The sequence below is a fragment of the Peromyscus californicus genome, unplaced genomic scaffold, assembly GCF_007827085.1.
Source record: "Peromyscus californicus insignis strain IS unplaced genomic scaffold, ASM782708v3 Scaffold_7__1_contigs__length_154581171, whole genome shotgun sequence".
NCBI classification, from domain to species: Eukaryota; Metazoa; Chordata; class Mammalia; order Rodentia; family Cricetidae; genus Peromyscus; species Peromyscus californicus.
In genome coordinates this window covers 107740922-107765002 of record NW_026294595.1, presented here as the reverse complement: position 1 = coordinate 107765002, position 24081 = coordinate 107740922, and the positions used below count along the sequence as shown (strand labels likewise).

The 24081-nt window shown below is 42.8% G+C and overlaps 1 protein-coding gene across 2 annotated transcripts; it reads right to left on the bottom strand.

Moving 5' to 3' along the window:
* Positions 1 to 1891: 1891 nt before the first annotated feature.
* Crls1 (cardiolipin synthase 1) lies at positions 1892 to 22923 on the bottom strand. 2 transcript variants are annotated; one of them, XM_052724365.1, is made up of 7 exons: positions 22413 to 22923; positions 20140 to 20277; positions 15116 to 15245; positions 8581 to 8666; positions 7681 to 7749; positions 5726 to 5817; positions 1892 to 2823 (listed from the first exon to the last, which is right to left on the bottom strand). In XM_052724365.1, the coding sequence occupies exons 1-7, from the start codon at positions 22716 to 22718 to the stop codon at positions 2736 to 2738; spliced, it is 909 nt and encodes a 302-aa protein (XP_052580325.1). In that variant the 5' UTR covers positions 22719 to 22923; the 3' UTR covers positions 1892 to 2735. The 2 variants fall into 2 exon arrangements, with proteins under 2 accessions (XP_052580325.1, XP_052580327.1); XM_052724367.1 differs by lacking the exon at positions 22413 to 22923 and adding an exon at positions 22275 to 22372.
* Positions 22924 to 24081: the final 1158 nt, after the last annotated feature.

Sequence of the window (24081 nt, the reverse complement as noted above, 5' to 3'; positions counted from 1 at the left end):
AGGCAGGGCCAGCTCAGCACAACCTTCAGATTTCAACACTCTTGGTTCCTACGAACCCCATGGCGGCACAGGCCATGGACATCAACAGACCCCAGCCACAGCAGGACCATGGACCCAGATGTAACCCTCAGCAGTAGCCCTGGCTCAGGTGGCAACACAAGCCACCTGGATCAGTATGGCCCTGGTAGCAGCACGGCCCTGGGACAACATAGTCTCATTTGGCTGATCAGACCCCAGGCATCCCTGTGGCCTTTGGTGATAACATGGGCCATGGACATTAACTCAGACCCTGGCTGCTGTAGAGCCATGGACCCAAACATGGACCTCAGCAGCAGCCTGGGCCCAATGTCACCATGGCCCCAGGTGGCAGTATACACCACTCACATTTACATGGCCCCATGGCAGCATGGCTCTTGGACACCAATCTGGCCCCAAATAGTGGCCTCTGCACTGCCCTCAGTGGCGACAAGAGCCACAGACATCAGCTCAGCTGCTTCAGGGCTTTGGACCAAGAATGGCCCTTGGCAATAGCACATGTCCAGACATCACCTTGGACACAGGTGGCAACCAGGCCTTTCACATCAGCCAGTTCCTCACCACCCTCACCTCTTCAGAACTGCCTCTCCCCAGCCCATGAGCTGCTTGCTCCACCTCTCTTCCAACTCCCCACACTGTATTCGCTCACCATAAAAGCATCTTACTGCCCCTGCCAGCCACATGGCATGGCTTGGATCTGTTGCTGTGGCTATGTCCCAGCCTGGAGCTAGAGTCCTTGGGTGGCTCGTGGTTGAGTCCTGCCCCACCAGCCGCATGGAATGACAGAAAGTTGTTGCTGTGTTGCGGGCAGGGGCGAGGGCCCTCAGGCAGCACTTGAGTGAGGCCTACCTGGCATGGCCTGGAGCTGTTGCTTTGCGGTATCTCTGCCAGGGGCTAGAATCCCCAGGTGGCTCCTGGTAGAGTGGAGCTATCGTGCCACAGGCCTGGGGCTGAGAGTTCAAATCTTGAACCACAAGTAAAAACCAGAAAGTGAACTGGGAATAGCACATGGCTTTGAAACCCCTGTGACATACTTCTTCCAGCAAGACCACACTCCCTAGATCTCTCCCAAATGGTAATATTCAAACATCTGAGATTTGGGGCATTCTCATTCAAACTACCACAGTGGATAAGCTGGTGCTTGAGAATGTGAGAAGTCAGGACCAGCAACAGAGGGTTGCACCAATGCAAAATGCAAGGAAGCTTGAGTTATCTTTAACTTCTATTTTTTAACACAGCTCAACAAACTGACTGGAGAGTGTTGTTTGAATCTTAGATGGTCTTTTAATAAAAAACCCAGAGCCAAATATCAGGGTGAAGCTGAAAGATCAGAGAAACAGAACAACCAGCCACTAGTTCTCGCCTCTTTGAAATCCTCAGCCTAAAGAAAGTTCCTGTTTCCTCACACCTTATATACCTCTCTCTGCCCTGCCATATTACTTCCTGGGATTAAAGGCATGTGTCCTTCCCAAGCAAAGGTATGAGATTTCAAGTGCTGGGATTAAAGGTGTGTGCCACCACTGCCTGACCTCTACGTCTCTGATCCTCGGGCAAGTTTATTAGGGTACTCAGTATATCCCCACAGGAGAGTCTTAATGTATGGTTCCACATTATACACAGGTTAAAGCTAAGGAGAAAGGGCCACCAAAGGCCTCCAGTATGTGAAGGAACCCCAGCTTCCTGACCCTAGCTGCACCCTAAACACAGGGTGTGGTGGGTCTTTAAAGTCAGATGGTCCTGAACCAGTTTTGTTCACCATGTGAGGGGGAAGTGCTGCATCTAAGTGTACTGCATAGATTGGGAAACTATGCAGCTGCACAAAGACAAACCACGAAACAACCCAAGTGGAAAGAAGGCACGTTTTTCCAAGCTCTTTTATTTTTTTATTGAGTTAACAATAGAAGACTCCCCAAAGCTTTAAAAAAAAAAGACTTTGAAAAATATAAAGTTTTATATTATTTACATGACATATAAGTACAGGTTGCAATATCATACAAACATCACATTAGAAATAGTGGGGAGGCATGACGTAATTCTTGGCCTTTTAGATGCAAAGCCATTACGTGTTCCATTCTGACTCCCATGTTACCTGTTTTCCTAATACATAAACTATTTGGTACCTGAGAGGCTGGAAGACTACTGATAAACTTCAATACCATCTATTTTATTTGATCTTTTTATTTTCAAAACTTATGGCATTTTAAGGCTCTTTACACCTTCACCCTACCCCGCAAAGTTTATTCTCACCTTTTCAAACGGTCAGGTATTCACCACATGAATTGTTAATGTGTCTATAGATTTAAAATTCAAACGTAAAAATGCATAGCCACACTGTGTAGGGTATATATCTAATCTCAGGAAATCCCTCCTGCTTTCCTGTTTCAATACTATCAATTATGTTTTTTAAAAACATTTAAAAAAAAGACAATAACTAGAATAATTCATCTCACAAATTAATCAAAAACCTAAGATTAAAAATTCTACATTATAGTTTTATTTGTATTTAAAAATACACTGGAAATTCTGCGTAGGCCCATGATAGAGCTTCTTTTCGACGTACATTCCTTCGGTTTGAGACATGGTCTGCCTGACAAGTCCTTTCACAAGCTGAACACCAAGATGGGCAAAGTCCTGTAGCTTTCGCTGGCGCTGCTGCCGATGATGCAAGTCGCTTCCTTGCTGCTGGAGCCGGATGCCTCTCATTTGCCCTTTATCACCTGAACAGTTTTCCGACCATAGTGATAATAACTGTATGCTGACGCAGCTGTAGTGAAGGCTGTACAACACCTTGGAGAGAAATGGGACTCAGCTGTCAATTCTAAAAGCACTAACAGCAGAAATCATAAAGTACACACGTCAAAGATGGACTAAGAAAATAGAACTGTGTGACAGAACTGTCTAACTACAGAAATCTAAATCCATGACTTCCTTTAATAAAGACTTCATTTGAATTGGTGATGCCAAATCAAAGTCATCTAATTACCACAGCCTACAGACTAGCAGTGCTAGCAACTGTTTTTCTGACCACAACTCTATGTTCTCATTTTTCTCCACAAAACCAAATTTGTACAGAAATGGAGACAACTGTAAAAAGATCGGAGAAACACGGCAGAAATCTATAGAGCTCCTACTTAGACTGCTTGGGACAGATCTAACGTCATGCACTACCTTAAAGCAAAAACAGGAGAATCTGGTTACATATGGATGCAATTTGAAAGAAAGAAAACTTCCATTGAAGAACCAAAACACCAAGGGGGGGGAACCTTCATTTTATGCAAGAAAATAAAGTTCAAACTGTATCATTTTTAAAAGTCTTTAGTATAATTCACTTTGATTTACCAACCACATTTGTTCAGACTGCTAAAGCATGTTTTAATTACAATTAAAAGTTTATCAAAATACAAATCAACATGGCAGCCTATTTGGAATGCTTAAAAGTTTGATTTTGACACATTTTAAGACATTTACAAATGAGTAATTTGTATCAAGCTTTTTCATAGGACTTTCTTTAGACTACCAGCCCACAAATAATGACAGAGTAACTTATTAATTATAAAAGCTTAACCTTAGCTTAGGCTTGATCTCCAACTAGTTCTTATAACTTAAATTAACCCATTTCTATTAATCTACGTTCTGCCATTCTGTATGTCCAACTGTGGTGGTACTGTGTTCCCTGAAATATTGTGCACTCTAACAAACTTATCTGGGGTCAGAGACAGAACAGCCACAATATTAAACATAGAGGTTAGGCAGTGGTAGCACACGCCTTTAATCCTAGCATTCCAGAGGCAGAAATCCCTCTGGATCTCTGTGAGTTAAAGGCCACATTGGAAACAGGCAGGCATGGTGACTCACACCTTTAATCCCAGAAAGTGAGCCTTTAATCCCAGGGAGTGATGGTAGAAGGCAGAAAGATACATAAGGTGCGAAGACCAGAAACTAGAAGCATTTGGCTGGTTAAGCTTTCAGGCTTTTGAGCAGCAGTTCAGCTGAGATTCATTCTGGATGAGGACTCAGAGGTTTCCAGTCTGAGGAAACAGGATCAGCTGAGGAATTGGCGAGGTGAGGTAGCTGTGGCTTGTTCTGCTTCTCTGATCTTCCAGCTTCACCCAATACCTGGCTCCAGGTTTGATTTTATTAATAAGACCTGTTAAGATTCCTGCTACATCCAACTCCATGTCAGGCTGGTAAATCCACCCTCTTTTTCCCAGAGTTCCTCTTTCCTCAGAAGTCCCGCCTATCCTCTCCTAGCTATTGGCCATTCAGCTCTTTATTAAACCAATAACAATGACACATCTTTACAGTGTGCAAAAAGATTACCCCACAATAGTAATTAGCTCAAGATTCAAAGTGCTAGCCGGGTGGTGGTAGCGCACGCCTTTAATCCCAGCACTCGGGAGGCAGAGACAGGCAGATCTCTGTGAGTTCGAGGCCAGCCTGGGCTACCAAGTGAGTTCCAGGAAAGGCACAAAGCTACACAGAGAAACCCTGTCTCGAAAAACCAAAAAAAAAAAAAAAAAAAAAAAAGAATCAAAGTGCTTTCACTATGTGTGCCCCCACTAGCCTGGATCCTCAACATCACTGTTCAGAATGTCTGCTGAGGGCCCTGTTCACCTGTATTTATGGCTCAAATGCTACTTCTTATTACTTTTTCTTCCTCTAAAACTCTTAACACACTGGCAATACTTCTCATTCCTCCAAGTTGTGACTGCTAACTTCTATGCTCCAGGCCTGAGAGTAAGGTTAAGAATGACAGCGCACACTGGCCAGTTGTGTTAATCCTCCTGTACTATAAAAAGAGGCTTCTCTGGTGACGACCGGGAGATGCACTAACATATGGGTATAAAAATAGGAACCTAGAGGCAACTCATTACTATCTCTGTTTAGCAGAATGATAGTATTAAGTTCTCTCCTAGGATCTATGACTTAGCCAGCCACTGGTCTGGGGGTGCTGTTAATGGACGCAGGCTTTAGTTCTATCTTGTGGAGTAGGTTTTAAATCCAATCAGAACGTGATTGGTTATTCCCATAACTATTTGTGCCACTACTGCAAACACTTGCTATTGTAGCTTTCAGGGTTCAAGCTGGGAAAAACTTGCTTCTGAGAGACTGTTGAGTGCCCAACTGCAAATAGAAGAGCTACATCACACTCCCTAACACCATGGCTCAGGGATCATCATGCAAAAAGCAGGGGAAAAGTTTAAGAGCCAGAGGTAGTGGGCATTTGCAACAAAATAGTATTTATTGGACATGATGGTGACACTACACACATGAACTTACAGTGGCTATGACTGTACACATGCATAAGGCCAGCGCAAGCCAGCTACAATCTCTGCATGAATACAGCTGGGACTCATGAAGTTCTACCCCTTTTTGAGAAGCTATTGGCAACTAATGGCTGTTGGGGGAAGGAGAATTGGTTTTCTTCAGAGATACGGCTCCTTAGGGGTTACCTATGCCCTAGTACATACAAGCAGCACTAAGTGGACTCATGAGTATTTACAAAGAAAAAAGACAGCAAATAAAATCAGGAGAAGTAGTAGAAGAATAGAAAGAAGGGAACAGGGGATGGTCAGAGCTTTGTCTACCTACTGTTCATTAAACACTTTAAGAACAAAGTCATTCTAGGATTGTCACAATACAAGGCCACTGTACTGATATTCTCAAAGTAATTCTAAATATAGCTTACCACAGTATCTGAAGATAAATGCTGTCAGCATAATTGAAAACTGGAGCTGCCAAAGAAGCTGCCACCAAAATTAACTGGACTGCTGTATTTACCTTAAAAATAAAGGCATTATGAATGAACAGTGTCAAATGGGTTCTGTTTTAAGCTTTTGAGGCAAAGGTATACTCATTGTGACACACTCTAAGCATTCTGGATTGAACAGCATTATCCATGCCAAAGTTGGCATTCCCAGGTGAGAACACCTAACAGGTCAGAGTCACCAACTGACCTATCTGCCTACACAGCTTTATTTACAAGGGTAGTGACAACCATCAGAAAGTACCACATCTTGAATCCCACAGCAATTCAATGATGCTATACAATTCTTACTAAATTCTTTGCCGTAGTTCCTAGCTATCCATTCAAACAGCTCTGTAAACAAGAAATAATGAAGTGGCTTCTCCCTGGGTGAGAGGCTCACAGTAAGCACCAGAGCCAAACCCAGAACCCAGACTTCCAAGGCCACTTTACGTGCCGCCTGCCACACCCTATGAGGTCAGAAAACCAAAATGCATTCACTGCCATGATTTCATGATTCCTCTGGGAAATAAGTACTACCTATCCTCAACAGCACAAAACAGAACCAGAAACAGTCTAAGATGACATTCTATGAAACAATCTGGGTATGATGCAGTTAAGGAAGGTGTACAGAGACGCACCTTGGTCCTATTATTCATTCTGCAGTCAAATGACAGTGATCACAGTGTGATTTTTAAAATAAACAACACATTCCATCTGAGAAACTTCCTATAAGAACAAGCGTTTATTGGTGCGTTTGTCCCAGCACTCCAAGTGATTTTCTATGAAGTGCTATATACAATTGCTGCCCTTCACACAAATAAAGTCACAGGAAGCTAAAAGCTCCCTGTATGTTGTAATAGTCTGTGCCTGTACAAAGACAATGGTCCCTCTGTCCCAAGGACATCTAATCTGTTACATCTGTCACAAGAAATAGAATGGAAGGATGACTTAAGTGAAGTTATCAAGACATTAATGTCTTTTTTTCTGTGCAAAGGGTGATGTACATTTATGATCCTGAAAAAGACTTAACAAAACACATTGACAATTTAGAGTAAACTGTTTAGTCCCTTTTCATCTAACACTTAAAAATAAAAGGGTTGGGGCTAGAGAAATAGCTCAGCAGGGTAAAGAGACAGGAGATCCCTAGAGCTAAGGCAAGCTCCAGGTTCAGCCGAGAGCTGCCTCAATCATTAATTGTAGAGAGCGAGAGGAAGACTACCTACGCCAGCCTACACACACACACACACACACACACACACACACACAGACACACACACACACAGACACACACACACACTCACATACTACATATAGGCACCTGCAATTAAAATGAATGAATGAATGAATGAATGAACAAATGAAAAGGTCTTAGATATGATGTTCTGACTACAGGAAGACAGGAAAAGCATGAGACTCTTCATTGAAATCTTGCACCTCAAGAAGCACTACATCTCACTTTTTACCTACCCTATGATCTCATTCAAGGTTTAATTCTTAGCCCATCGACAAAGACAAACTGCATACACTACAGATCTAAACCAGTTTAGATGACAGAAGAATCAACTTGACATTGTCTGTCTGACCCCTCTTCTAGTCCTTCTAGTCAACACATTTAAATTCGTCTCATTCAAGTTGGTTAAGATGACTAGCAATCAAAAGTGCCTGTAACCAAGCCTGACAACCTGAGTTCAATTCCCAAGACCAACAAGATGGAAAGAGAGAACTGACCCCCACAAGATGCCTCTACCTTCCACACATGTGCGTGTACACACTCCCACACAAATGGTTAAGAATGCTTTCGTTCTAAGCTGCCCCTGAGACTTTTATATTCACTCCAGTCTAATAAAAGTTCATGAAGGACCGACTTCTTTGAAAGGCTGCTACGAGTCTCTTACCTTGCTGATGAATGTGGGTTTTAACCTAGCAGTAGCATAGCAAGGATTGAAGTACTTAGCTAGTGTTCGCTGCCAAAAGAAAAAAAAAGTTTCAATTCATCGTTCAGGTTTCAAACAAAAGTTACCAGTGTTTACCCTATGACTAGCCCCAATGTATAGGCATCTTCCTTATCATGTTAAATAAGCACTACTTACATACCTTGCTAATCATTCTAGGCTATTGAAAATAAAATTCTTCAAAATATAGATCTGTCAAGTTCTACAACATTGCATACAATTGCTCTAACAAAGTTTGCTTCATCATATATTTTCCCCAAAGAAACTTATGTTATTCTCTTTTACAGGTTAAAACAAAATAAATAAAATATCTCTCTATTTTTTCTGAGAATCAAAAAAGACAATGCTATACTTATATACTCAAATATTTATAGAAACAGTGAACTAGTATGTAGCAAATCATTCCATTCTTCTATGACTGATTTAAAAAATAACTTCTAAATCATCCATGGTGAGGCTAAATGAAAAATACATAGCTTGAAGCTAGAAACGTCTCTAAGAGTGAGGTGCTTGGGGCCTGGTTAGCTGTCCCAGGTTTCATATACCATCAACTGAAAAGCTGAACTTAATAGAAATCACTTTTTGTTTTTGTTTGTTTTGTTTTTTTGAGATTAGGAATCTGATTGCAGTCCTATAGACCCCAGACTAGTCTCAACCTCATGGAGATCTACTTGCTTCTCCCTCTGGAATGCTGAGATAAAAAGCATGTGTCACCACGCCCAGGCAGAAATCCAGCTTTTAAAACACACTACTAGTGTGTTCAAATTACTCTCAGAAAGTGAGGTTGCATTCAACAGAGAAAATATTTATAAGTAATGTGAAGGACTATTTTGTGAAACTTACCGGTGTTGGCAGAGTTCGGTATCTGACATAAAACACCGCAGCGATCAACATTACATCTCTTGAAATTATCATGTAAGTGAGTGGGACTGAAAATCAAATACAAAAATCAGTAATGAGGAGTCTGAAAATTACAAACAGATACTATGACTGCAGAAAAGCCCATTCAGCCTCACACTAATTGATGCTTTCCATAAGTAAGTAAAAACTTTGTGATAAATACTTATTGATGATTCAGGCCCTACAGTGAAGCCCTGGTCTTTTTATTCCTTCTTGTAATCAGAATGACCTGCAGACTGTGGCTCTGTGACTAATCTGCCTCCAGAATTCTGATCCACTCACTACTTCTGTTCTCTCGTGTGGCTGCCTATAAACTGCAAATCTGTACATACTAGTGTGAGCTACACCCAGCCTCTTCACACCCCACTCTTCTCAGCTTTGTCCCGGGAAAATGATATCATGCTCACTGGAATCCAGTGAAAAGTAATGATAAGGAGGTTAAACGGGAGTGTAAGAGAAGTTAAAATATCTTGAAGTCTCAGGATTCCTTGTATCTGAATTTTAGTTTATTTCCTAAAGAGCGTTTACACACACAGTTTACATACAGAAATACAAGAATATTTTCACTCTTGCTGTGCTAGTTCCTACCCACATAACACTTATTCTTCTCTCGGCCCAGCCTGGCAATCAATTCTTATCATAGGCTGAGTCTCCCTTATCCAATGTGCTTGGTCAAGAGATGTTTCAGATTTCAGTTTCTTGGATTTTGGAATATTAGCACATTGCCAGCTGAGCATTACTAATCACCAAACAATCCAAAACCCCAAGCTGTTTGTCACTGGGGATACTCAACTCATATTCCTCAGGTTTTCCAGCATGGTCCCAGGGCCATAGCCAACAGGAGGATATTTTAGATGGGAGGACAGGGAACTTACTTCATTTTACAGCCTTCTGTACCATACAAAGTTTAAACCACAATTCTGTATCTTCTACAAAATAAACTTAATGGGAAAAATCCTGAATTCAAATCATACTTCAGATATCCTTTTTGTGGTATTTTCAAACAGCTCAAAGGTAATCTGAGGCTGTGTTTAGGGTCCTCTCCAGTTCTGACATTCTATTGGCTCTGCACCTGCAACTACAAATTAAACGGAATTTGCCTTGCTCTCACCCTCCACGACAGTGCTGTTTCAAAGAGAAAATGTGTCTAGCAGAGCATGTGACTCTAGTAGCCAGTCTACTATTAACCACATGAACCATATTTTTAGATGCACTTTCTTAATGATTAATCAAATACTTCTACAGTAAGCATTAGCTGATAAATTAACAATAACCACAATTTAAAGTGCAGCTAACCTCTGCAAATCAAAATCGGTAACTGTGAAGGAACCCGAGCAGGGATGAGGTCTATGGAATGCAGACTTGGGCAATGCTCTGGAGTCATCCCAGCACCAGGACCTGGCAATGCTCTGGAGTCATCCCAGCACCAGGACCTGGCAGTACTCTGGAGTCATCCCAGCACCAGGACCTGGCAATGCTCTGGAGTCATCCCAGCACCAGGACCTGGCAGTACTCTGGAGTCATCCCAGCACCAGGACCTGGAAGTACTCTAGAGTCATTTTACTGCCTGCAACCACCTGGTGGGCCACTTCCAAATAAAATAATACTCTATTTGTCATTAATATACAATTCCAACTTATGCGCTCTTAACAGCATGATTTAAAAAAAAAAAAAAAAAGAAGCAAAATTAGAAGTGGAGGGGAGATGAGTAAACAAGACACAGAAACTTTAACCTCATCTCTCAGTCACTGACAAGAGGACCAAAGGCAGGGGGGCAGGGAGTGAAGATGTGAACCTTTCAACAAGACTCAAAACTACACTTACTGAGCTTCCACAGAGAACATCACAACACAGGACTGCAGCATATCCATTCACTGAAGCACATGTTTATAAAATCTGATTGGATACAGGTTGGAAGACTAAAGTCATAGAGCATAGTCTCTGAACATGCAGTAAAGCTTTCAATCATTAACAAAAGACACCTACAGAATACATACAAACTGACAACTAAAACACATTGTTATCTTGGTTGTAGTGGGGATTGAACACAGGGCCTTGTGCATACTAGAGAAATGTTTTGACCCTGAGCCACACCCCAACCTAAGAAATAGTTATTAGACAGACAAGACAGAAAAAAAACTATCAAGAAAATATTCTGTCTCGGACAATGACAAAAACACTAACACACAAAATGCTGTGAAAGTGATATATACGGAAAATACAGTCACATGGAAACCTCACAAGAGCTAGAAAGCAATGAGCAATGTGCCCATCTCCAGGCTGTGCTGTCCACACACACAGCCAGGAGCACTATCAAGTACCTAAGGGTGGCTTATCAAATAGACAGGTACAGTAAATGGAGAGAAACACTCCATTTTGAAGTTTTATACTTCAGTTTGGTCATTTCTTATTGATTATATGCTAGAGTCATTTTCTGAATCACATTGAAAAGACTTATCTAGTGTGTGAGCACGTGGGTGGGGTGCACATGTGCTGCACAGGTGGTCAGAGAACTGACTGTGGGGTCCAGAGGATTGAACTCGGGTTCCTTCCTCAGCACCTTACTTGCACAGTCATCTCACTGGCCCAGCAGAATGGCATTAATCTACTGGGTTAAATAAAGTATCTCATCAAAATTTTAATCTATTTATTTTTTAAATATAGCTACTAAAAATGTTTCATTACATATGGCACCTTTTTTATTTCTACTAGAAGAACTGATAAATAAAAAGGGATCAAGGCAAGCCCAGACAGGCAGAGAGAGAGAAAAAGGGAGGAGATGACATATTTACTGACATAAATAATCAGTGAGTCTTTTCAAACCCGGATTTGGTTCATTAGGAGTCACAGAACTGGCAACACGCGACTAATCAAGAGAAAAACAGAAGGATGTACGACTCGAGTTGAAAATGAGGCGTTACTGTGCACCACATATCTACAGTACCAACAAAAAGGTGCTAGGAAGAAGTCACTTCTTTTCGGGTTTTTTTTGGGGGGGGGAGGGGGGGTGGTTCAAGACAGGGTTTCTCTGTGTAGTTTTGGTGCCTGTCCTGGATCTCGCTCTGTAGACCAGGCTGACCTCGAACTCACAGAGATCCGCCTGCCTCTGCCTCCCGAGTGCTGGGATTAAAGGTGTGCGCCACCGCGGCCTGGTGTAACTTTTTTTATTTTTTCCCCCCTCCAGAGCTGAGGACCGAACCCAGGGCAAGCGCTCTACCACTGAGCTAAATCCCCAATCCCAAACTTCTTAGTAATATAAATAAAATAGATAAGTTCCTAGGGGAAAAAATCACAACTTGCAAAATACACAAAAGATAAATTATTAAACTGATACCCTAGAACAATTAAAGAAACAATTAAAAAATTAATCACCTTTCAAAACTCTCAACAGCTTCAACAAATTCTATCAAACACTCAAGATGAAAAACTGTAATGTCACATGAATACCACTCAAGCACTGAAGAAAAAACGTCAGTGACCTGTTTGATAAGGCAAGTTACAGCACTGGTATTAAAAACAGGGCCCAGTGAGAATGGCTGACGCCAAGAAAAAAAGGACAGCAAATGCTGATGAGAATGTGGGGAAGAGGAACCCTTATTCCCTGATGATGGGAATGCAACCACTATAGAGACCTGTATGGAGCTTCCTCAAGAGACAAAACAGAACTGCCATATAACCCAGCTACGCCACTAGAGTACGCGGCAGAAGGACTCCAGGAACTGCCTGTTTACTGCTGCACTATTCAAAAAAGTCAGGAAATTGAAACAGCCTCGATGCTCATAAATGAATGGATGAACAAAAATTTCACACAGTTAAAAGAAAAAGGAAGTCATGACATTTGCAGCAAATGGGTTGGAAATCGTTATTCAGCTAAAAAGTCAGACTCAAAAACACACATTTTCTCTCATGTAGAACTTAAATTTAGAAATGTACATGTATGAATGTACATGTGTGTGCATGTATGCGAGTACTTATGTTTTTGTAGGTCATAAAGCTGGAAAGAAGATCCTTAAGAATAAGATCTTAAGCGAGGTGGGTGCCGAGCAGGTCATGGCATACATGTCTAACAGGAAGCAGAGGGAACTAGAGGATGAAAAGGGTCCACTGGAGGCGAAGAGGGGGATGACTGAGAACAATGTGTATGACACCTTATGTATGAAGATGCCATGATGAAACCCATTAACGTTATATTATAACTTGTAAAGTTAATTTAAAAACCAACAAAGATTTTTTCAAGAAACAAATTCCAGGCTACAGCTCGGGAATTTAGCTTAGTGGTATAATAATGCCTACCAAGTACAAGGCCACTGGTGGGGGCAAAAATCACAAAAAAACACCCCCCACAAAAAAAGTAGGCCAAGCTAAATCTGAGTGAGAAATATTCAATAAAACCAAGCCCAACAATATCTCCAGAATGTATCCTGGCCAAGCTGGATTTTCACCAGGACTACAGGTTGTTTTAACACTAGAAAAACTGTAATGCAACTCACCTCGTAATAGCAGCTTAAAGGGGGAAAAATGCTAGACCAGTAATATGCCAAGAAAGAGTTCTCAGTGCTCCATCAAAATAAACACTTGGAAGAAATCTCCAAGAAAAACTACTACTTAACTTGTAAAGAGGATCTACAAATCCCTACAGGAATCACCCCACAAAGTGGTTGTAAAAGCTTTGTCCGAGCTGGGGTGAGTCAGGCTTGCTCCTGCTTAGCATGAGACACAGTACGGTGAGGAAGTCCGAGAGAGAAAAGAAATAGTCATTAACCACAGACCGTGCATACTGGGCCTGGAGACGAGCCAGCAGAATTGAACAGAGTCAGAGGGAGAAAGCTTTATTAGACAGGTTAACATCGGAAAAGAACCAACTGTCGTCACATCCATAACAGCGATCATCACATAACACTTCAACGCTTCCACTGGCAAGAACATTAAGAACTATCAAATACCTGAGAATAAATCTGTCAAAAATTTATCACTGTCTTGGAGAAAATTAAAAACTCTGAAAGACATCAGACAAGGCCTAAATACATAGATACATGGCATTTGTGACCAAGAAGACTTGTAAAAAATGTCAAATTTTCCAAAGAGATCTATACATTCCATGTAACCAAATCAATTAAATCCCCAACAGATTTTTATTTTCCCTTTGGAAAAAGCTAATTCTAATATCATACACACTGGAAACAGCTAAGAATATCTAATAACTAACAATGTGTTATTACTTATTAATAGCAATAACTAATAACTAATGTCTTGAGCATTTAGAAAACCAGCATCAAGCTGGATGAGCATCATGATACTTCATCTACCAGACACCAACAATGGACACTAATGGACAATAATACAAGACCAGAATGAGACACCACTACACTTCTACCAGACACCAACAATGGACCAGCTTCCGTTCTCAAATCCCACTTCTAACTCTCGGTGGGGGGGGGGGGGGGGGGGGGGGGGGGGGGGGGGGGGGGGGGGGGGGGGGGGGGGGGATGATGAGGAAGAAAAACTACTTGAGAAATACAGTCTAAGCACAAAATAAAGAACCAGAGTGGCATGACAACACATAACGAAAGAGACCATGAAGTTTCAGAGTATTCAGATAATGCATATGTGTATATGATCTGAAACTGAACAATAATGAATAATGTGGGGGCTGGAGAGATGGCTCAGTAGTTAAGATCACTGGTTGTTCTTCCAGAGGTCCTCAGTTCAATTTCCAGCAACCATATGGTGGCTCATAACCATCTATAATGGGATCTGATGCTCTCTTCTATCATGTAGGCACACATTCAAATAGAGTACTCACATAAATACATAAATAAATCTTTTAAAAAAATGAATGAAGCAAAATTTACAGATATCTTCATAGTATCAGAGTTCCCATTATGAATAAACTGTACTTAATAAGGATAACCCTGGGGGCTGGAGAGATGGCTCAGTGGTTAAGAGCACCGGCTGCTCTTCCAGAGGACCTGAGTTTGATTCCAGGACCCACATTGATGGCTCACAACTGTCTCTATCTTCAGTCCCAGAGGATCTGACACCCTCTTCTGCCTTCCGTGGGCACCAGATACCAAGTGGTGTACAGACATACATGCAGGCAAAATATACATACCATATACATAAAATAAAAATTGAAAAAAAATCAGCGACTTATGAAGATTTTAAATTACTTCCAAATATCTGTGTGCTAAAAACACATAATGTATCACCAAAAAATTCTGGAGTGTTATGAATCGGTACTGAACTATTACCTCAATTAATTTTAAACAAAGTCATAAACAAACTGTTTCTCCTAGTGTAACAAGGACACAAATTCTACAATAAACAGTGTGACAAGCAAAACAGTTTATTTGAAATTGAGGAAACAGTTTAAAGTTGAAAATATATTTTGGAAGAAAAACTATTTCTCTCAAGAGAAGGCCTGAGCTCACTACCATTGTTTTTCCCTATTATTGAAAGTACACATGAGTGTTCTTACCTGGAATAAGATCTGCATAGGTCAAGCTAACATATAAGATGCTGATAAGAACTTTATCAGCAAGTGGATCAAGAGCACTTCCCAAAGCTGATTTTTGATTGGCCCAGTTTCGAGCAATAAATCCATCCAACTGAAAATAGAAGTGTTTTTTAAATAAACATCATAATAGGAACAGAATAGATAATTTGAAGCTTAAGAAACACCAGAAAAACAACTATGCTTTCAGATAATGCCAGCCAAATCTCATTTCTTATCCCCAAACATTCTTACTCCTTTTAGCTTTTAAAATAGTAATTACCTAAATGATAAATTTCCTTCTCCTTCAAGGGGTCCTACTGACTTCTCACTATTTTCACAACATGCTCATGTGGGATGAACCCAAACATAAACGTAGAAATATAGAGCCCACAAAACTCCCAGAAGGCATGGCTGACAGAGCTGGGAGAAGGAGCCTACTGTTTGGAGCTGTAACAGCTGCTATTGCATGTAAGAACTACTTTTTAACTGTGAGACACTCAGCTTTTACATCATCCCTATCTATTTTACTGTATTATCTGACTCTTGTGGGGTTTGTTTTTAAATTTATGTGTATGTGTAACTGTAAGTCATGTATCTGTGTGTGTATATGTGTGTCTGCAGAGGCCAGAGGAGACTGTCAGATCCTCTGGAACTGGAGTTACAAGCAGCTGGGAGCTGTCTGATGTGGGTACTGAGATTCAAACTCAGGTCCTATAGTAGAGCAGGAAGCACTCTTTATAGCTGAGCCATCTCTCTTTAACTTTAAAACGTATTTTGTTCAGAGAGCTAGAGTGTATTTAGTGAAGAGTGTGCTTGACTAGCTTCTGTGAGGCCCTGGGTTTGATGACCTGCATCATACACACACACACAAAAGTAATAAATATATGTCACACACACACACACACACACACACACACTGTTTAGTACTACTATTAATTCAATAATTCAATGTTCTATGTATTACCTATATTTGAAACAAAAACATAATCCTCTGTACCTACCCTAGTTAAAATGCTAATACTTAAACTACTTTTTTTTTTTTTTTTTTTTCATTTTTCAAGACAGGGTTTTGCTATGTAGCCCTGGCTGCCCTGGAACCCACAGAGGTCTGCCTGCCTCTGACTCATGAATGCTGGGATTAAAGGAGTGCACCAACATACCCAGCACATTACTTCTTTAATTACTTACTTTGATTAGAAACAATATTTTAACCTAGATCACATTAGATTGCCAAGCTTTTTACCATAAAAACTGAATCTCCAGCCTAACTCAAGAAGGGCCAGACTTGCATCATCAGGGACACAAAAAGGGTTAAAAAGAGGTGCTGTGACATGACACAAGACAGAAGTATCTGCCTTGTTCATCCTAGGCTCCAATGTATAGCACTTATTTTATTTAACTCTATACTTCAACAAATGTTTGAAATCTCCATTTTTATTTCTAAGAAAACAATAAAACTAACTTATGTGCAATTAAGCCTGATGCCTTTTAAAGATACTAAGTCCTCCATGTTGCAAGTATTCCAATAAGTTAACGGAGAAAGACACACCCAGGAGTGCCTAAGGAGTTGGTCTAGGCCTGAGTGCTCAGGGCAGAGCACTCACCTGACACACAGAAGGCCAGAGGATGAATCCAGGCAAAACAAAACAAAACCCACAGCAACAACACAGACACAGCAGCAGAACAGACTGCAATCCCGGCTCTGCACCTCCTTCCTGCATGACTTTGAACAAGGCGTTTGACCTGGCTTTCTTTCTGCTTGAAACAGGCAACACCATCTACCTCAAAGCCTTAGCTGCCTTCAGCACAGTATGATTGATACTTGTTCAGTCTCTTAGCAAGTCCTCAAAAAAGCAGTTACTAGGGGTTGGGGATTTAGCTCAGTGTTTGCCTAGCAAGCACAAGGCCCTGGGTTCAGTCCTCAGCTCCGACAAAAAAAAAAAAAGAAAAAAAAAAAAGCAGTTACTAACTACTCCAGTCGCAACTAGAACAATCAGCTGTCTTCTTCCCTGACCCCTTCCCCTGTAATTTTTAGTTATTTATTGTTTATTTTAAGACAGGTTCTCTTAACTCTGCAGCCTGGAACCTACCATGTAGACCTGATTGGTCCAGAACCTGTAGCTATCAGCCTGCCTTTGGTGCTGGGATTAGAGATCTGCACCACCATGCCCAGCTACTTTCTTAAGTGGTTAGAGGTAATGCTGATTAACCAAGTGTCTCTAATGGGGAGTTAAGGCCCTGAAGGGCCACTTTGGGTACAGTTTCTGTCCTTCACTTCCCACTGTGGCCATTATTACTCTCCTGTCTTCACTGTTCCTCTAACCCACCTCATTCCTTTGCAAACAAGTACAACTCCTTTCACTGCACTTCATTCCTCCCATAATACCACCACCATGCACTTCAGGCCTGCATGCAAGTGGCTAAACACCGCTCCAAAAAATACATAAATGGGCTGACGATCTCACGAATTCAGGACATAAGCCTTCTGTGGACCCTCAACGCCTAGCTGTGTCTATTGACTGTATTATCTTCTCTTATGCTTTTACCCCTGACCTACTTCGTTCCTACTAAATGCTCTCATTCTGGCCCACGGCTATGTCTACACTTTCCTAGAAGAAAACAGTAAAAAGACAACTGGTACTTCCCTATGTTGCACCTAATACACTGCTCAGCTGCACTCATCCTCTGTGTTCCCTACTCAAATCCCATCCTTCATTTTATTACTCAGCTAATGGAAAATATTCCTCAGCACACCTGTCTTTAAAACAACCCTCCCATGGCCCTCTTTCTCTATTCTCCTACAAAGCAAAATCTTCTTAAAAGCAGTGCCAGCCATTACCATCCCTCATGTACTTATCAACTTAGGTCAATCATCCTCACACCTCTAGAAAGTTCTCATGCAGACCACCAATGTGTTCTGCATTTCCAGATCACGTGACCTCCACACAAAAGCAGCACTTCTGTCACTTACTCTCTGGGACATGCACTGCCCAATCTTCCTTTCTCACTATCTCTAACACCCTTGCCAGGCTTCTGGTCCTTTACTAATTGTCCACTTCTCCATTTCACTTACTGGACTGATTAGATCTCACTTAGATCTGATTAGTCAGCTCCCAATCTGTCCTCTTCTGCTCTACACTGCCACACTCAACCTGAAGCAAGAGATATCAGGAGCTCAGTTGTTTTCCCCTAAACCCTGTCCTGTCTCAAAGGTTCTCCATCCCCCAGTGTTACCACCAACTATCTGATTTTGAAGATGGGGGTGGTTTGTGGGAAGGGGGGGTGCCTTGGTGATACTATTTTACTCCCATCCAACCTGTCCAGTATATCGACTTATCAATACTTTATTCAGAACATTATCCAAACCCATCCACTTCTAACTCCAAACTCCAACTCAGTCTAAGCTACTTCCTCCTCACCAGCTGCTTGGCTTCCAACTCTTGCTGGCCTAGAGCCTACTTCCCACACAATCAGATCTTGCCATTCCCCTGCTTAAAACCAGTGAGTGCGGAGGCATCCAAATCTCCATGGAAAAAGTGCACAATATGGTACCAGTTAATCTGATTCCCATACACGTCATACTTATTAATGGGGTGTCTCACTCATGAAAGCCATTTCACGTGACAGTTGATCCCCTATCCCACAAATTAACAAATATAAAAGGTGACTCCAATGTCTGGGGGGTGGGGGGAAGAAAACAAAAACAAAACCAACTTTACTATCTAAACTATTTCATTATTAGTCTAATGTTCTAGGACAGACTTTCAGACCACACCAGTAACTAATGGAGAGACCTTAGGCTTCAGGGGGACGAAGAGGCACTGCAGAAAGGGGGAGAGATGAGGAGAATGTGAACAGATGGGGACAAAGGAGAACTGCCATCTGAAAGAAAGGCAGGAGCTCAGGGGAAAGGCTGTATCTGATGCACAGTCAGAAACCCGTAAGACAATGCAAATGCTCCCCTGTCCACCTTCAAGACCTCCAGTTGGTTCTACATTGATCACTAGCACTACAGTTACTAGGCAAGTATTGTGGCTATGAACCACAGAAGAAAAACAAACATTTTTAAAATGCTGTACAACCTTTACTTTTGGGAAATCAGTTTTCTACTCTCATTAAGTAATTATTGAGCAAAAATGTTAAAAACAAATAGGGTTGAAGACATAATTTGCTCCTATCCAGGTGCAAACACATCTCCAGCTTTCCCTGTGAGGAAATATTGCTTCCATTTCCACATGCTCAAAAGCTCCGATCTCAGGTTTTTCCTCTGTCCTTCTCCCAACTGTGTTTGTGGGCATGGAATTTTATAAGCCATTTCAAATCCTCTGTGAAAAGGTCAAATACGATGGATGGCAGTGGCTAGTCAGCCAAAGCAGTAGAGCCTTCTATCATAAAACTGTTTCCCCAATTCTAACTTGGTAGCACACTCCCTAAACTGACAGTGTGATGTCAAAGAGCTCCCCTCCTTGTCCATGTGCTGAGGAAGTTGCTGAGGAAGTAGGAAAAAGGATGGATGCCCATCTCAGACCTAGGCCTAAATGCACAGCAGTCCTAGGTGTTCCTGAATGACAGCCTCTAAGCAAACATGGCCTTCGCCAGCTCCCAGGCCACATCCTCTTCCACTTCCCTGCAGACCAGACTATTTCCTTCAGAGTAGACACAAGAGTCCCAGAACTTCTCTTTATTCTACCACTACAGCAAGCACTCGGCTCTGGAACATTCCTATGGGTGTTTCTTTCGTGAAGAAGTTAAAAACAAAGGGTAAAGACTGCCCTCTCCTGGGGCTCTCCACGACCTTTACACTTCAGATCTTTATAATCTTTTCTAGATCTTCTGGATCTTATAAAAGCAGCTCCACATGAACGCTAAAGACAAGTCCTTACACAAAGTACTAGATCACTCATGCTGAGGATGTCCTTCCAGGAAAGCTGAGTCTACGCTCCAGGGGAGTTATAGAAAATGTAGGATATGGAAGGGAGCAAAAAGCAAACGAATTCATAACTTACCAAATCCGTTAGGCCAGCTAGAGCAAAAACACCTAGTGCGACATTAAAATCTTCCTCAAGGATCAGATAGCCCAACACGGGGGCCAAGCCAATTCTTGTCATTGACAGCATATTTGGGATTGTCCACGGATTTTCATACTGAAAGACAAAGACGGCACAATTGGAATAAAATGCGACAAACTCATACTTTAACATACATGGAAATGGAGAGTTCTGTACATCTTTCCAAAGCAGCCATGGAGATGTTGAGACACTTTCTTCTCCCTCAAGTAAAGAACTGGGGGTGTTCACAGCTCCCACTTGGGAGTTTTGGTTCTTTGAAACTTCACTTGGAGCCCAGCTGTTAGAAACTGGCACTGACAAAAGGCTCCTTGGCAGCTGCCCTGAAGGACAATCCTTCTTTGCCAAACAGAAAATTCATGAGAGCACTTCAACTTTCAAACTCTTCAGCCCAGCAAAGCTGAAAACACCAAGAAGATGTCTTTCCCTGGAGCCTGAACTGCTTCTCAGTAGTCCAGACAGCTGATTCCACCCCACTGGACTTTGTCTTCAAAGAACCATTTTAACATCTTTTTAAATCAGTAACCAATTCACCTGAACCTTAACCTTTTTAGAAAAAAAAAAAAAAAAAAAAGAGGCAGGCTGGTGAGCTCAGCAGGTGTGGATACTTGCTGCCAACTCTGACAACCTGAGAGCAGACACTCCATGTGTCCACTTGTATGTGTTTTAGCAAGTATGCATACTCGCACCAAAGGGAAAAAGGGGCAATGTTCACTTCTCAAGATATCTTAAAGTCTCATGAGCCACCTAGCTCCTAAGAAAAGGTATTTATTTTATAAATAGAACCCAACAGAAAGCATACCAGTGTAGAGAGATAATGGGGTGGTGGTTGGAGTCAGGTGAGAGAATACGGTCACTGAAAATTGTAGAACTTCAAATTCTACTACACCAAATCAGAAGCAATACAGCCCTCTCCTCTGGAATCTTCTATTCAAAGGAGGACCACATTATAAAGTTGTATGAAAACAGGCTCATTTACACACAGGTTCAAAAGATCAGAACGTTTCTGAAACTTAGGAAAAGTGTCAGGCTGGTGAAACAGATCGGGGACGCTGTCCCAACCTTCGTGCATGTAAGGAGGACAAGCCTGTTGACCACACTGTGGTACAAAGTCAGTCAAACACTGATCCAATACCACAGCAATTCACAAAGGCTGGGAAGGGGGAAAGGTAGCCCGTGGTTGAGGAGATGCGATACAAAGCAAGAGCCAGGAATGGAGAACTTCAAAGTTAGTCTGATGTGCCCACGGGGGGCAAGACTAAGTCGAGAGCTGCAAGCACCGTCACGTGGCAAACACACAATTACAACTGGATAGTAAGTTACTGGGCCAGCGAAGGGGCCGGAGCCCTACACAAAAGTTCACCCATATCTAGTTATTACATCTGTAAAAGTCAACACTGGGAACTTAATCTCAGATTACCCAACCAGATAACCTGTGGCATACTCGGCCAACTGTGCTGGGAAGGGCTTCAGCCAGGTTGAGGGCAACTTCAAAGCATCCAGCGTTCAAGCTCCAACAGGCTTTAAAGCTATTCCTGAAGTTGAGACCCCTGCCGGGGTGTGGCCACCTCAGCCCATGCTGTGTAACTGAGGAAAGCAGAGCAGTACAGGGGCCTCTGAAGACCTAACAATTGAAGATGTAATAATTGCATGAGCTTTGCCACCATGACATCAAAAGCTGTGCCACACTCATGCTCTGGCGTCTCCTGCCTGGGAAGTCATTTGAGCACCTTCTGTTACCTCAAGAGTAGTCTTAAGTTTCTATAATACAAAGTTGAAAGATCTTTTAATTACAACCTAAGCTAAATAACTGTCCTCCGTGTTATTGTATACGATGACCAAAGGCCAAAGGATGATGAACCAAATCTGCACAAGCGAACAGACGGGCCGCTCTTCAGATGCCTCCGAACTTACCCTATACACTGAAGATTCACTTCGAAAAATTAAAAACAGATTTATAACTAGACGTGCGACAGCTATTTTGACCAATGCAACGTGCAGACAGACACACCTTCCAACAACGGATGTGGACAGAAGGGAATTAGAGTGGATTCTAATTTGGCCAGAGACCGTACCCGGCTGGGGGCTCCCCGAACTTCACGGCGACCGAACGCCCCGCCTGCCCGTAACTTCCCAGAACACCGGCTGAGTGTCGCGACAGAGCGCCGAGCCCGTCACCTGCCTCCCGGCGCCCCGCCGACCCTCGTACGTACCGGGCTGGCGGCGCTCGCCGGGACCCAGCGGGCGCCCGGGGCCTGCGCGGTAGCGCCTCCTCCGGCCGCGGACTCCGGGGCCGCCTTCCCCGCGCCCGAGCAGTGGTTCCGCGGGCCGGCGCCGGGCAGCCGCAAGGCGAACGCGGCCGGGCGCAGCCGCCAGCGCTCGGCCAGGCAGCCCAGGCAGCAGGCCGCGGGCGGCAGCAGGGCCCTGCGGGAGCCGCCCCTGCCGAGCCGCGCCCCCGGCGGCCGGCCGGCCACGCGAAGGGGCCCCCACGCGCCGCGCGCCACGCGCCAAGCCAGCATGGCCTTGCGGCCGCCGCGGACTCCGAGTGTCGAGAGCTCAGCACCCGGCCGCCTGCTTCTCCACAGATGTCCGGCAACGCCGAGGCCGCAAGGATGCCTCCATACTAATTTCCACACTCGGGCACGTCCCACTTATACGGGTGGCCCCGAACCGTCAAGGAAGGCCGCTTTCACGACACTTTCACGACACCCAGCAGCTCGGCTCTCCAGCGCCCTCGGGCGGCAGCGGCAAACACGTGTAGCCAAGGCCAGGCGGGCTCCTGCGCGGTGCGGCTCGTTCGCCCGCAGGCTAAGCAGAATGACAGGGAGGGTAGACCGTGAGAGAGTGCCACGTGGCCACAGGAAGCCAGTCATCTCAGGCTCCCGCCCCAGACCGTCTGCTGCCAAGTGGCCAAGTGGCTAGCAGGTTTTAAAGCATTAGTGTTGGAATGAAAGTATTAACTACCCATCCTGTTTTTTGAGCACTAAATGCATTATGAATAGGTCCAAGGCAGCAATGAAAAATGTCAATACCAATCACTCTTTACTTGGAAAAAGTGTTCACTGTATAAGCTATTGGGCATTTAATCCTATCAACAACTCTAACATAGGTTTTTCTTATTGCCTTTACTTTTATAGGTATGGAAATAGGTGCACAGAAGAAATTTTATTCTTTTTTGTAAAGTTTTTAAAAATTTATTTTTATTTTATGTACAATGGTGTTTTGCCTGCGTGTATGTCTGCTCATATACATGTCAGATCCCCTGGAACTGGAGTTACAGGATGTTTGAGGTGCCATGTGGGTGCTGGGAATTGAACCCGAGTCCTCTGGAAGAGCAGTCAGTGCTATTAACCACTGAACCATCTCTCCAACCTGCAGAAACTTGTTTATTCTTAAGAAATCCAAACTAGGAACAAATCTTCTAACAATGAACCTGTTGTTTTAAGTTACACATTACTGGTACATTGGCTTTCTAACCTAACAAACATGTGCCTACCTTTTGTTACAGTGTTGGGCTTGAACCCAGGGCCTTCCCAGGCAAGGTACCAGTGGAAGGGCACCAAGTTCTGTCAAACCGGGGGAATGGACTGTTCACAGTCTTTCCACTATCCTCAAGTCCAGTCTGTGAAAGCATATAATCACCTAAGGTTGTTCTTAAGGCTCAAATTAAATTTGACGATTATAAACTTGAGGCGCATTTTATCAAGATCACCTTATTTATTTATTTATTTATTTATTTATTTATTTATTTATTTATGAGGAGCGTTTTATCAAGATCACTTTATTTGTTTGTTTGTTTGTTTTGACAGGATCTCTTTGTGTGGCCCTGACTGGCCTGGAACTTGCTTTGTGGACCAGGTTGGGCTTGCACTCAGAGATCTG